Here is a 14,660-nt window from a genome sequence, read left to right on the forward strand (position 1 = left end):
TAGCCTGGTCTCTCGATGAAAATGAGAGACCCTCCATTTCGGAGTCCCTTTTATCGTTCCCGATATATCGTTCCGAGAGTGCGAGAGCGGCTCTTAGGTCGTTCTAATTTCATCTCGAGCTTGATCCGCATCAAACTCGCTCGAGAGGCTACGTCGTTATACAACCGAAGTGGAAAAGAATGATCAGCCTTGTTCTCCGCGGTATGTTCATTGGTATTCCGGATGAGCGATATGCGCGTTTCTAGTGGACGAGATCGGGGAGCCATTTGCTCTCCGACACCAAAACGAGCCTTAACGAGGGTAATTTCGTTGCTGCCGCAGGCGCATTTTTCGTGGCGCGATCACGAAATCTAAGGCAATGATTAGTAATGCTAACAAAACAAGCTCGCTTTCGACACGTGAGTTCTTTCAAAGAGAAAAGAAGAAACGTCGTCTACGTCCTCATTCTCGATCTATTTACACAGCAACTTTTAAATTTGCGCAATTTAAACATATGAAAAACCAAGTATCGCATCAAATCTTATTCATGCCAAGTAACAAATCAAATAAAAATTTAAAACAAGTTTATTAAATTCTTCTCTGATCATCAGCTTCTAATCATTCAGATTGCGAGAAGATCGAAGACTATACGTTCAATCTCTTTTTATAGATATTTAGACATATTCGAAATATCATTTTATATAGCTTAAAATGTGCAGAAAACAATTTATTTAGAAAACTTTTTTTAAATATTTTTCAAAGACAGTCAATTTTCAAGTTTCTACCTCTTAATGCGAGCTATTATTTTTACAAGTACGAATTATACATTCTCGATTAAAAATATGCCTCAAAATATAAGAACCATCCTGTATATTCTAAATGCATAATGTATGTAAGTTGTTGCATGTATATAGGTGCATGCAGCACTCACCCAGTATCACCGATGTAATCCAGCATGCGTATTTTCAGCATCTCGTATGCTGAATCGGTCAGCGTTCCGTCACATGTACGAGACTCCTGTCAGAGATCGGAATTGTCGCCGGATCGTCACGATCCCGATGCCAAAATAATCGCACGTCGCCGATGACCGATATCCCGGGCAAGTCTAACGCGAGTTATCGAACGGTACCACGTCCCCGATGCCTCGAAACGAAGCCGCGCGTGCTTTGCGCGAGTCACCTTGCACGGGAGACGCACGCTTATTTGGCTACCCGATCGACGACAAAGCCTGAATTTTCACTATTCAATGTAGAATGTAACTACAATGATGTATTTTAAATACGTAGATTCGTATTCGCGCCGTACATTTAATCCTTTGGCGTGACTTCGTTCGAAAATATATTTTTAAACATCATAGATGTTTGTAAAATCTCCGTACCAATAAATATAACAAAAATTCATATATCTTCTAAAAAAAAAATTGCAAGAAAAGATACGATACGATTTTCAATATAACAAGACAAATGAACCGTGTATAGAATATAGAAATTTGTGATGAGCATATTGTTCTATCACCTGCCTCTTCCGAGAGGCGATCACGTTTAATGTTATATATACGGCATGAATATGAGAAAATTAGAATGCTGAATTAGAACACAATTATAGTAAACACAATTCGTTAGCCGACGATCAATATATTACGATTTCATCGAGAAATCGAAATCTCAGAGAAGAGATGGAAACGACGAGAACCGGTGCACGATCGAGTCGTGGATAACAAAAAAAAAATACAATTTACATAAGGTATTTTACACAAAAAAGAGATTTAAGATTGATTTTACGTCTGTCGAATGTTTCGTCGAATCGACGTCGCGATTATACCCGTCGAGACAATGCAGTTAGTCGGTCTTGTTGTCGTCTCGCGAAGTGGACCGCGAGCAACAAGACCTTGACAAATCGCGACTAGAAAATCCTGATGTACCTATCGTCTTTCGATTAATGACGCGCATCTACTTTAATCTTTTTCAAGACTCGTTCGAAATTAACTTACTCATATTTTTTTATGAGAAATCATCTCCTTTTCGCCTGTATCAAACAAATATCTTTCATTTTTCAATTATTTTCCTTTCAATTCGGGCAAACAACGTTCCACGAACGACACCCCGATAGTATCCGCGAACATATCAAGATAGAGAGGAACTTGAAATGATCTTGAAATTGAAACGAATTACCAGCATCCCCGTCGTTTCCGTCGCGTAACGAGTTCACATGGGTTGTTTGACATTTGACGACATTAGTTTTCATCCGATTGTCTCGTTACGCCGCTGTTCCACCCGACAACAGCTATAACAATATAATTCACAGATCATTCGTTATCGTTCTTCGCGAGTCACGTGGTACACGTGTACATGGTTCACGTGTAATTCGCACTGGATCCCGATATAACGTCACTTCCGGCAAGGTCTGATACTACAACTCTCAAATATTACTATGTCGCGCGGTTGCAGTTTTGAGCATGTTTTTCTCAAAATATAGTGATTTTCTACTTCAATTACCGATTCGAGATATACAATACACTGCATTTCCAGTGTATAGTTAACACTTTCTTTCGCACTTTTCGTCGAAATTCGACACTGATCGAGATTTGTCCCGTTGTGAAACGTCGAAGAGAAAACGACGAGAGACACGACGCGGACGGCGCGCGGCGTATCGAAGCGCCGAACAACTGTTTAACGAGCCTGCTCGTACTTGCATCGTCAGTGGCACTCGCTCCCACCCGCAACAGTCTCCGTCACCACCACCTCCTCCTCCTCCTCCCTCTCCTCTTCCTCCTCCTCCATCGCTCACTATTCGCTCGAGCCCTCCACCACTAGCTCCGCAGGCTCCGCTTTCCGCTCCTGTCCGAGATCCTCGAGAAAAGGACTTCGCGAACCGCTCTCGAGAACCACCGCGGCGCCGGTCTTTCGAGTTCGATAAGATGTTTGCGCTCTTTCAGGAGCCAATCGGCATCATTTCTCGATGCTTTGAGTGCCATCGATCATCGTCACTAGCCGGCACTAATGATATCAGTTATCATCGAAAAGTTTTTACGTACCTTTGAAATCCTCGCGCGTATTTAAGATTGAATTGTTCAAAATGTAACCATTTTATCTTACCAGTTTTTAATCTTTCAGGACTTTGTACCTTCCTTTATCAGTGAATCGGTAAAACCAATGAAAATACTGATGTACAATGATTCAATTCTGAACAATTGATTATTCTGTCATTACATAAATTATCAAAACTGTTTATTAAATAAGCAATCATGTAGTTATTTTATATTTTTCATTACATATGTAAAATATTGATACACAGAAATGATGCCTTTTATCTCTGAGTTCTTGGCTCAGTTTGGATCTTTTCTGCCTGAGAACATAAGGCCGCAGTTTTTTCTCTCTTTATTTGTTAAAAGAAGAAGATTAGCTTAGAAGAGGTCAGATTAGGTTAGACTAGCTTAGGGTTAAGAACCCCCTGATTTAGAAATCCTTCTCTACGTTAATGCCATTATGCCACGGTAAGGCCGACAATTTTCTATTGAGATAATAGCACGGAGAAGAGACTCGGGGACTGGCGGAAAATCACGAGACTAGTTACCGAACGTATATACTAATAGTATACCCCGTTGTTCGACCACGGAAGATCGCTCGAGGCTCGAGAACCGAAGTATATTATGAATTTCACAGATCGGTCGATCGCGCAACATTTTTCCCGCGCGAATTTTTTCCGACGGATTTACGGTGTCGGAATAGAATTTATTAACGTTACCGTACGACGAAACCCAGGAACGGATAAAAATAAACGGGGAATTATTTGGACATGTGCACCACGCCTGGGTATTCACTATGCGCACGTGCTCGCGCGATATCAATATTTGTTGTGATAAATTATCTAAGGAAGCTGCGCCCGATAAAGCCTCCACACCTCCAGAAAACTTCGGGCTCTCTCGAGCACGTGGAAAGCCCACTTTCCTTCCACGAAATACTACGACCGTTGTTGTTCCATCATCACCATCGCTCTGATAAGATTGCCACTTAAATAGAGTCACACCTTTTATTCACCGTAATGAATCAGGAAGTCTAACGAATAGGTAGTGCGATAATGCGAGATACGCTTAAAAAGGTGCACTGATAATCGCATAACAACAGTCGCCCACAGATATCGTATTAATATTTATAATATTAATGATACTATTTTATTTTTAATTAATTATGTTGTCAATAATATATTATTATTACAGTTTAGCGGGAAATTGCAATTGAAAATAAAGGTGCTGACTTAACGTTTAGGGATACGTATGTCGGTGTTGGTAATGGATGATAGTGATGGAGAGGAGTGTATGTTTTTGGATGTATGATGGTAAGTGGAGGATACGTCCCCAAAAATACCATGCGACTCTCTGCGAGTCGCGATGGTGCCACTCCACTATATGCCCGTCTAACTCGTCGTCCGATGAGATCGTCGGTGATAGTGTCGATCGGGGCAATGGATGTTGTTACCGAATTTGTTTATATATTAATGTCGGCGCGGACGAGCGCTCGCGAGAAAATGTGGCTAATGTGTTGCCGTCTCGATAGGGACGCGCGCGACCACCACAAACGTATAAGTACTTTACTCATTTATATTACATATAAAATAAAAAAGTTAATATTGCTAGAATTATGTGCTTTTGTGGTAGGGATGCTAACTTAAAAAAGGTTTATAAATAGGTTTACAAGATTATTTCTCACAAAAATTCTCCATCTTTCACATATGTTTTTAAATTTTCTTTAAAATGCCATTACTAACAATTATCTTTTCTCGTTTCAAGATTCATAATTTTAACATGCATATATACATATTATAATACTAATTATAGTATAGAGACATTTACAATTTATTTTTATTTATCTATTGTTTTGTTTATTATTAGTATCTATCATTTATTTAACTTTTAACTCCGGGATAATAAATAATGTGTGGTTATTTCTTACTGTTTCTCGTGGTCGAGGGACAAAGAGTCCCTTCGCCGGATTGGATTGTGAACGATTCACCGTGCGCGAGGGATACAACCCCCTGTAGGAATATAGGAATAGGTAGAGCACCCGGGTGCATCGTGAGTAGAATAGCCAATTACCGGCGCACGTCGCATGCGTTTTTTCCTCGGCCCCTATTGTGATCGTTAAATTTAGCGGAATTATTTTGCGCGACCCCCTGCCATACCGTCATTAACGCGCGGTCATTAATCTTCGTCCGAAATCGACGCGCTCACGACTCACGACATCGGCGATATATCAAATTTGCATTCAGATCCCGGAATCTCGGCGCAGTCGTAGACGCGGAAAAGCTCTCGAACAAGTCGACGATGAGCATGAAATGACTCGTCACTCATTGTCAGCCTCAGGAAACTGATAAGTCAGACGTTAGCACGTAACATCTGAGAAGAAACGACACCAATTTTGCAGTCAACGAGACGAAAAATGACCAATCGCTAACAACATCGAAAACTCAACCGAAAATATACTTATCAAATAAAAATCAATCATCTGTGTATTATTCGAAATCCAAGGCAATGTATGTATTTAAAAGACAGGAAAAATTACATGAACGATAATTATAGACACAACCGCGGAGAATGAGTTAATACGTTTAATATGATATAATTCATAAAAAAAACGTTTGATATTTCGTTTAATATACATATAAATATTCATTTATTATTTTTTATTCCTTTCCTCTTGAGATCACGGGCGATATTACGAGCCGCGATGGAATCTCACGGACTCAATCTTATTAACAGGATAATCAAATACGACAGAAACCCGTTTATCGATAGCTCACTTATCGGAACGTTATCGAGACATTCGAGACCGAACCGTCAATATTTTACAGATACCTTACCCTATTCCACAAATATCGGACTTCTCCTTAGACATTTCGCACACACACACATATGAAACTTGTACGTTTTACGAACATTCTAAGATTACATATGTGGCACCCCGAACGTTTTAATAACAATGTTAAAAATATAATAAAATAAAATAATGCTAGATTAATGTTCTTCCCACGTTATAATCAAACTCATTATATCAACTATTCTATATTATTTCCGCACATAAATGCAACATAATATTTTTGGTAATTATGCAGTTTAGGGGAAGCACCTCCGATGACCTTGACCTTGACATATGTTGTCAAGGTCACCCTCCTGAGTGACCTTCAGAAGGTTTTAGCCGTCGCTCGTTTTTTATTAAAAAGTTATAAACAAAAAAAATTTCGAAAAAAAGCAGTTATTTTAAGTACTGAGAGGTATAAACGACTAATATTACGTTTTTCTTTAAAGCAGGGAATACTTTATTTCGCAAGAAAGTCGCTGCTTTACCAAAACACAACATTTAAAGCAGTAAATTGTTGATAAATTGAAGTCTTTTTGTTAAAGCAGAGAATACTTTATTTTGCGAAAAAATCGCTGCTTTACCAAAACAACATTTAAACCAGTAAATTGTTGATAAATTGAAGTCTTTTTGTTAAAGCAGAGAATACTTTATTTTGCGAAAAAGTCGCTGCTTTACCAAAACACAACATTTAAAGCAGTAAATCGTTGATCACTAACCTACATAGGTTAGTTGACGCGCTTTAAAAGTATTTAAGTGTTTAAAGCGCGTCAACTAACCTATATATGCACCTACATATGCTATATTTTTCAAACCTTTTTTGTTAATAACTTTTTAACGAATAGCGAGCGACGGCTAAAACCTTCTGAAGGTCACTCGGGGTCATGACCTTGACAACATATATCAAGGTCATTGAAATCGGTGAGGTCGCCAAACTTTTTTTTGTTAATAACTTTTTAATAAAAAACGAGCGACGGCTAAAACCTTCTGAAGGTCACTCAGGAGGGTGACCTTGACAACATATGTTAAGGTCAAGGTCATCGGAGGTGCTTCCCCTAAACTGCATAATTACCATATTTTTTTCTGAATAAAATCCTACGCTTCTTCTTTTTTCGCTTTTCCTCTGAATGTTAGAAAAGTGATCTTTAGCTAGAAGAACTTGATGGCGGTGTTTTATAGTAGCGCTCTCAACTTGTTTATCGCTCGTTGAGCTTGCATAACGCGCTTCATTCATCATGAATGCGGAGGAGGACGCGAGGCCCTTAAAAAACCTAGATGACCCAGTTCCCAGTGTTCCGGTTGCGACCAACAGCGGCCGGCGGCCTCCGTTAACTAATCGAAATAGCGGGGTCATCCCGCCACGCCGATCGGGCCGATCGGGGTACGCTATTCCTCTCCTCAAGGTCGTTTCCGTTCTTCCGTTCTACACTGCTGCCCTACTTGCTTCTCTTGCGCGCGCGCGCGCGCAATGTCGCATAATTCCCGGCACCTAGTGAATCTAATTTATTACTTAACGATCATCTCCGCTCGACAGTCGATCGACGACCACTGTGCACTGCCTAAGCCGACGAAATGAGGATGTCTCCCTCCCTTCTCCCATTTATTCATTTCTCCCTCCCTCCTTCCCTCCCTCGTCATAATAAACGATGTTATTCCCCTCATTATGTAAGGCATTATGGTGTTTATCGTTTGCTAACAGGTTCAGGGTTCTACACGATTAGAAAAATGAGCTACGCATGGCTTTAAAAAAAATACCACTGCGCAACTCTTTGGCAGTTGATCAGGGAGTCGAATTTCCGTGTCAAACTTTTGCGATACTTATTTATTGTGTAGCCCTTGTTGCAGCCCGTCTAATCAAAGGGGCTGAATTTCTTTATCGATTTGCTTGAATGCCGCGAGCACGAGTGCGCGAATGCGTGAGATTATAGATTCGGCATTTCGGATTTCGGCCGATGCAAGATGCAAACACAGAAATGCGAACACATTATATCGCGAGCGGCGAGCTATGAAAATAAGGAGAACTGTGTTACGAACTGTGAGAAAAGTTAAGGCTCAGTCACAATGAGAAAAATAAGGAATAAGATAAAGGAATAAGGAATAAAGGAATGTCGCATCTCACTTCAGTACACGTACATTAAAGTGAGATGCAACATGCCTTATTCCTTATTTTTCTCATTGTAACTGAGCCCTTACTCAACAATTCCGTGCGAAAAGCAATATAACAATAGAAACTCACTACATTATTATTAGAATAAAATGACATAAAATGCAAATGATTAATACTATATGCATAAATAAATTTACGTATGGAATTATTTATAATTCGTAAAAGATTACAAAGAATATTTCCTCCTTTGTGATTTCTTGGAAAAATACGATTATTATGATAGATTATCGTTTACAATAACAAGTGTATGTTTTAGTAAATAGAAATAAATTCTATCACGCGAAACATCTCGATTCTTTTGATAACAGCGCTCATAGTTGTGACATATATTGGCATTGGCGTAACGATGTCTATAGTCTATATGTGCGCAATGTTGAATATGTTGATCTTGACGAGTGAATTTCATTCACTCGTATAAAAGGTATTTACTCGGCCTTCGCGAGAATAGTAACGCCGGAAGCGTTCGGCTCGAATTGAGATAGCACGATACATTTAAACATTAATAAGCCATAATGGCGAGGCTTTCTAATAGCGATGTTGCGATGTTATCCGACGCTCACTTCAGATCGGATTTCGAATCGCGCTCTAATTATTTCAAGCGCGGAATAGAAACCGTCGAAGGAACCCGACAGCCCGACTGCCGACGACACCGTGATAGCTGAAAAACGTTGACGCGGCGAGGCGGGGAGATACGGAGATAAGGGGGAAGCAGAAAAAGGGGGGCAAAAGGTAACGGGGTTAAGCACCCTACCTGTGGATCGTGGCGTTCCGGGGCTCCGAGGTAGCTGCCGCGAGTGCCGCGAATGTCGCGCGGCCGTGGCCGCGGCCGCGGCCGCGGCAGTCAGCCAGGGGTGTGGGGGCCTTGAAGAGATCGCCGAACGACAGGTGATGGCTGTAATCGCGATAAGCCCAGGTGTATCCTCCGCGCGTATCCTCGCTGCCCTCCTTCGTGGTTAAACGTTGTCGCCTACCGGCATTGTCGCCGCCATCAGCCGTAGCACCACCGCCGCCACCGCCGCCGCCACCCTCGGAGAGATGGCGGATCAAGGGTCGTCGCATGTCTCATTCGGATCGCGCGACCGACTGAACTCGGGCAACTCGGCTCTTCCTTCGCGCGACCAGCGCGAAGTCTGCCGTAGGTCGGGTCGTCGCCGCCGCGCCGGCCGCGATTCGCGCCGCCCGCCGCCCGGGCCACGGGCGCGGGGCGTCGCGTCGGCGTCGAAACGTCCAACGACCTGCTTGGTCGCTTTTGCGCGCGCGCACGCGCAAACAAGAATCTCGTAAAAACATTCGTTCACCACGCACCACGTCGCGCGCCGCGATGTCCGCGATCCGTTCGCATGCTTCTTCGCGATACCGAAAAAAACGCGTAATCGTAATACCGGACGCCACGCCGGGAGAACTTGCGTACACGCGCGTAATTTACCACCTCGCGTGCTATCCGCTGATACTGCTGACAGTGACGTGAGTTGACGTGAGTGACGGCACTGACGGCGACGACGCACGCCGACGACCTACCTTGGCCGCGCTCGGCTAAACGGTCGACTGTCGCCCTCCCGCGGCGTCGCGGCCGGCACACACCTCAACAAAGTTAGCCCCCCCCCTCCCCCAAGTGGATTATTGATATATTTTTTTTTACCAATCGTTTGGTGGTTGATTGGTAGTATTTGGTACTGTATTCAAAACGTTTGGTAGTTTCTCGTTTTTTTAGGAAATTGAAAACAAATTTTTGATCTTTTAGCCCCCCCACTTTGACTGTAGTAATTTTTTTTAATCGATTGGCGATTGATTGGCAGTGTTTGGTACCGCATTAAAACCTTTTGGTAGTTTCGCGTTTTAAAAAGAAAGAATTAATTGTCACACACACACAACATTAACCTTCTTTAGCGCCTCCACTTTGACTGTTGGGAATTTCAAATTTTTTTTTACTAATCGTTTAGTGATTGATTGGTAATGTTAAAGAGCTGTAAGTTATTAAAAATTTTATTTTAAAATAAAATTTAAAATTAAAAATTTTTTTAAATTATTTTATTTCATTTTATTTTAAAATTTTTAAAATAAAATTAAAAATTTAAAATAAAATTTTCAATAACTTACAGCTCTTAACATTACCAATCAACCACTAAACGGTTGGTAAAAAAGATTTTAAAATTCCCAACAGTCAAAGTGGAGGCGGTAAAAAAGGTTAAAAATTTGTTGACAATTAATTCTTTCTTTTTAAAACGCGAAACTACCAAAAGGTTTTAATGCGGTACCAAACACTGCCAATCAATCACCAATCGATTAAAAAAAAAAATACCACAGTCAAAGTGGGGGGGCTAAAAAAAGATCAAAAATTTGTTTTCAATTTCCTAAAAAAACGAGAAACTATAACGTTTTGAATACGGTATCAAATACTACCAATCAACCACCAAACGATTGGTAAAAAAAAAAAATATCAATAATCCACTTGGAGGGGCTAACTTTGCTGATGAGGTCCGGCATACGTCTACTCTTCGCAGATAAGGCAGGTCGCGTATGCAACGCGCTTTACGCGTTACCGACGCTACAGCGGACTGATCTAATATAAATGATATTCGTATGTATGTACATACCATTCGTGGTCGATTCAGAAATAGCTATAGGCCATACGTGTATATGTATACATATAATTGAGGTTCATTAGCGAACACTCTATTTATTGCCTTGTACCATTACGTAATAATGGTAGTTAAAATGTTTCTTACTAAACTATTGAGAATTTATCTCCATTTTATGAAGTAATTTTTTTGAATTGGAAATTATTTGGAGATAAAAATTTCTAAAAATTATTCAGCATATACATGACGATCTTAATAATAAATGTAATATTTTTTAGGAATAAGTAGAGTTAGCGATCAACCAACTGAATCGTAGATTCCCCACAACTTTCTCTCTTTACCATGCATCTATAGTTTAAAGTTTAAATCGCAATGTTTGCCGAGAGGGCAGTACTGCGCGAGAAATTTTCCAAGCTATGCAAATTTCCCCGAAACCAGTATTGTTTGATATCTCGTCGCAATATTCGCGATATTTCTATTAGATATATAAATAGCATTATCTAATAACAGATTTCATGTCTTTAGGCGCAACTTGATTTCGAGAACTGCGTTTAATGAAAAATCCATCATTACGTATAGTAATTGTATCGATAGAATGTGAACGTGTGACAGTTTTATCAAGTCAACTTCGCGTAATCGTAGCAGTACTATTCAAATATGCAATATTATAGTTATAATTAAAATAAGGGTTAAAATTAATGCAGAACGGCCACAAATTCCAATAAATCTTAATTTCTACTTAATATAATTGTCATAAATATTCATATGTTACTTTTTCATATGCCATATTAGCTCTCGCACATTGAAACGAGCCGCCGACGCCGTTAATAAATACTTTGAAAGGGAGAAACAATTTAGGCGACATAACAGGTTAAAGCAAATATTTAATTTATTCGTGAATCTGCAATCATAAAATATATCCATGTAACGATCAACGAGATATAACATCGATAGAGCTCGGCGCTGAACGTGACGAGACGATCAACGTGTAGGAGTAGACGGACGCGGACGTAATCCTAGAGGAAGTCGCGTGACTTCCCCGCAGTGTTTCTCGGAACTCGGAACGCACCTCGTTAACCGGATCTCATCATTTTTCTCCTGCTCGTGATAAGAAGCACGACGGGGGAAGGAGAAAAAAAAACGATACGTCGCCTCCTCGTCATTTGCACGTGTGATATATAAAAATAGAATCCACGGTGCGCGGCGGGATACGCCGACGTCATCGGTCGAGCATCGAGCAATAGGAGACGAGAAAAGGAGAGGAAGGAACTCAAGGAGGTACTGGCAAAAATGATTGCGAGAAAAGAAAATGAAACTTGTCAGCTTCGCGGAGCGTCGCGACGCCACGTATTTTGTAATATTCGTAATCCGACTACGAGTCATATCGCTGTTGGCAGACGCTGTATTCGAACACGCACGAATCACGACGCGCGTTCGTCCGGAATGAGTGGAGCCTTTCTCTCTAATGTCTAATTGTAACCGACGAATTGTCTCCGACTTCGTCGAGACTCGTGCTACGTAAAGATCGATCGACGGATTGATCGGCTAATGTTCCGCGGCGGGAGTTCCGCGAATAACGTCGTTATTGTTACGTGTCCAATCTGTCGAAGCGTGCCACAGATCGCCTGCGAGACAGTAAGTCTCCTCCGCGATCGATTCGCATCCTCGCTCAACCTTGCTCAAATTGCTACGTAATTCTTCAACCCACGTTTTACGATTTCATTTATATACATGCGAGAAATACACGTTATTCTATTCGCGAAACACACGCGCGTGCATGTTGTTTTATTATTCTGTATGTGCGACTGGGGCCGCGCCCGACTTTTCGCAGAAGCGAACAGATTGATGTAACTGGTGTGCAAATGCTGGACTAATTGCTCATTTTGCGTAACTCTTGTCCGCGTAAATTAGACAAGTCAAGAACCTTGTTCTACGCGAATAGGGTAATAACTGATGGCGTTAGTTTGTTAAATTAAAGCGCGAACAAGAGCGCGATCTGCCTTGACGTGAGGAAATGCGACAGAGAGGGATATATTTTCATATTTTTTTGCGTCAGGATAGGTGATGCAGCTCATGCAGCGCGGGTGCGGCCCAAGTTACATCTCAACAACTGTACACGGCGAATCGCAACTCGGCGATTCATCTTCGCGTAATGCACTATGATCGAGCTACAACATTGGCCATGTCCATACGTTAACGACTTGGCCATTCATAAATATATATGCATATTTATATATACATATATATAATTATATATATATATTTTTTTTTTAAATCGCGACGCGAAGGGGGACAAAACAGAGCCGCCGCTTCGCGCTAGTGCGCTACGCGCGTCTCCGCTGTGTTGTACGATATTAATTATTTAATCTGAGATTGTTAAGATATAACGATTCTATCGGCTCTCTTTCCCTCTCTCTTTTCCTCTTTCCGACTCTCTTTCCTTCTCTGTCGCTTCCAATGCGGTCCATACTAGTCAAGGCGAGCCTTAGCAGCCGACTTGGTGCAACATTGACGCAAGCCGAAACACGCGCATCCAGGCGAACATGCCGGTGGATGGCGAACGACAGACGGGTACCCGCGTCGACGACGACGTCGACGAGGCTTTGCGTTGCTCCTGCGTACCGGACGGCCGGGTTAGGGTAGCGTCCATGGATGCGGCGTCGCTGCTCTCCGACTTCCGCTGCTTCTGCTGTTGCTGCTGCTGCTGCGGCGAATACTTCATGTCTGCGGTTACGTGAGAGGGAAAGTGAATAGCAGAGAGAGAAGAATTACTCTCCACTTTGTCAGAAGTGGAGACAGGGAAGGAAGGTTAGTTAACGCTGGAGCCATCGTCAGTTGCATCATTCTATGTACTTTATATCCTTTTATTACTAACGGCCACTATAGTGGCCTTCTATCCCCGTATTGTATATATATGGATAATCACTATAGCGGCCGTCTGTCGAGGCTGCGTATGGCGACTATAATGCATAGCTGATAAATATAAATAAAATATAGTAAATCACATATAATTATAAATGTTTAAAAGATATTGTGCTCAAACATTTGAATTTTCGATGCTACCAATTTTTATTTCTCGGTTGAAAATAACTATAGCTACAGCGAAATATTAACAAAACGAGCGTTTTTAGTTAACTTTCATGCTTGATTGCAATGGATGTATTGTTGCTATTTTTAGAAATGGAAAGATTTTTTAAAGTGATCAATGCAGATTCAGATATTTTCTTTATAGATTAATTAGTTAGGTTTAATGCGCCCGCCTGAATGCCAATGATATGATTTTGGCGCGAGCGATTCTGGCAATAATATCCTTTACAAGCAAATGTGCAATTATTCCACAATGAATCTCGATCAGCCGCGATCCGCGGACCTTTTTACATAAGTGTCGTATCAACCTTGACTATATGTTTATCCCAAAGTTAAATGCTTATGCGGTCACGGACGTTTCTGTATTACCTTATGCGCAAGGTAAAAATAATTAAGCGATTAATCCCTAATTTCGAAATATGTGTATGTGTATGTTGTGCATCTATGTTATATATTCCGATAATATGTGTAATCTCAGCAACTACATTCCCATTTAGTAAATTTTATTTCAACTTGGATCGTGAAATTGTCTCGCGGCAATTCCATCAAATTTTCCAAATAGTATATATATGTGGAAACAAACGCGACCAGTCAGCAGATTGCTTTATATGTGTGTGTATAATATATACGGCTGTTTATTATACTCTTGCGAAATCGCCGTTTCCAGAAGCACGATTGCTAGGTGGGCGTCTCGGATGGCGCACGCGCTTCTTTCGGCCAGCTGATTCCCTAGACCTACTTTTCGCCCCGGTGCCGATGATGCGGACTGACATCATATATACACGGCCGTGTCACTCTCGAGCCCGCGGCGAACGGAGGCCGCCTTTTTCCTTTTTCCATCACCATTTTTTTTTTACAAAGCGAAATCGCCACGTAACGCTGCGACTAGTTCATCCCTACAGCGATCAATCATAGTTATCTAAGGCTCAACCAAATCTCTAATTCTTTTTACATTTGTTTCTGGAAATAGCCGGAAAGTCAATTAGATTTCGGTTA

General features: G+C 41.2%; 1 protein-coding gene across 3 annotated transcripts in view; it reads right to left on the reverse strand.

Annotated features, from left to right (window-relative positions):
- The window catches only part of LOC139813752 (rap1 GTPase-activating protein 1), a 113,596-nt gene that overhangs the window by 92,851 nt on the left and 6,085 nt on the right, over window positions 1-14,660 (reverse strand). Inside the window, exon 1 of one of the 3 annotated variants that reach the window (XM_071779442.1) lies at window positions 8,750-9,540. The exons of 1 other annotated variant lie outside the window; for it this stretch is intronic. In XM_071779442.1, coding sequence (XP_071635543.1) covers window positions 8,750-9,057 — 308 coding nt within the window. In that variant the 5' untranslated portion in view covers window positions 9,058-9,540. Of the gene's footprint in view, window positions 1-910; window positions 2,640-8,749; window positions 9,541-14,660 lie in introns of those variants that run through there. One more of the 3 variants, XM_071779444.1, reaches the window with a different exon arrangement.

This window comes from Temnothorax longispinosus, chromosome 5 (genome assembly GCF_030848805.1).
Source record: "Temnothorax longispinosus isolate EJ_2023e chromosome 5, Tlon_JGU_v1, whole genome shotgun sequence".
NCBI classification, from domain to species: Eukaryota; Metazoa; Arthropoda; class Insecta; order Hymenoptera; family Formicidae; genus Temnothorax; species Temnothorax longispinosus.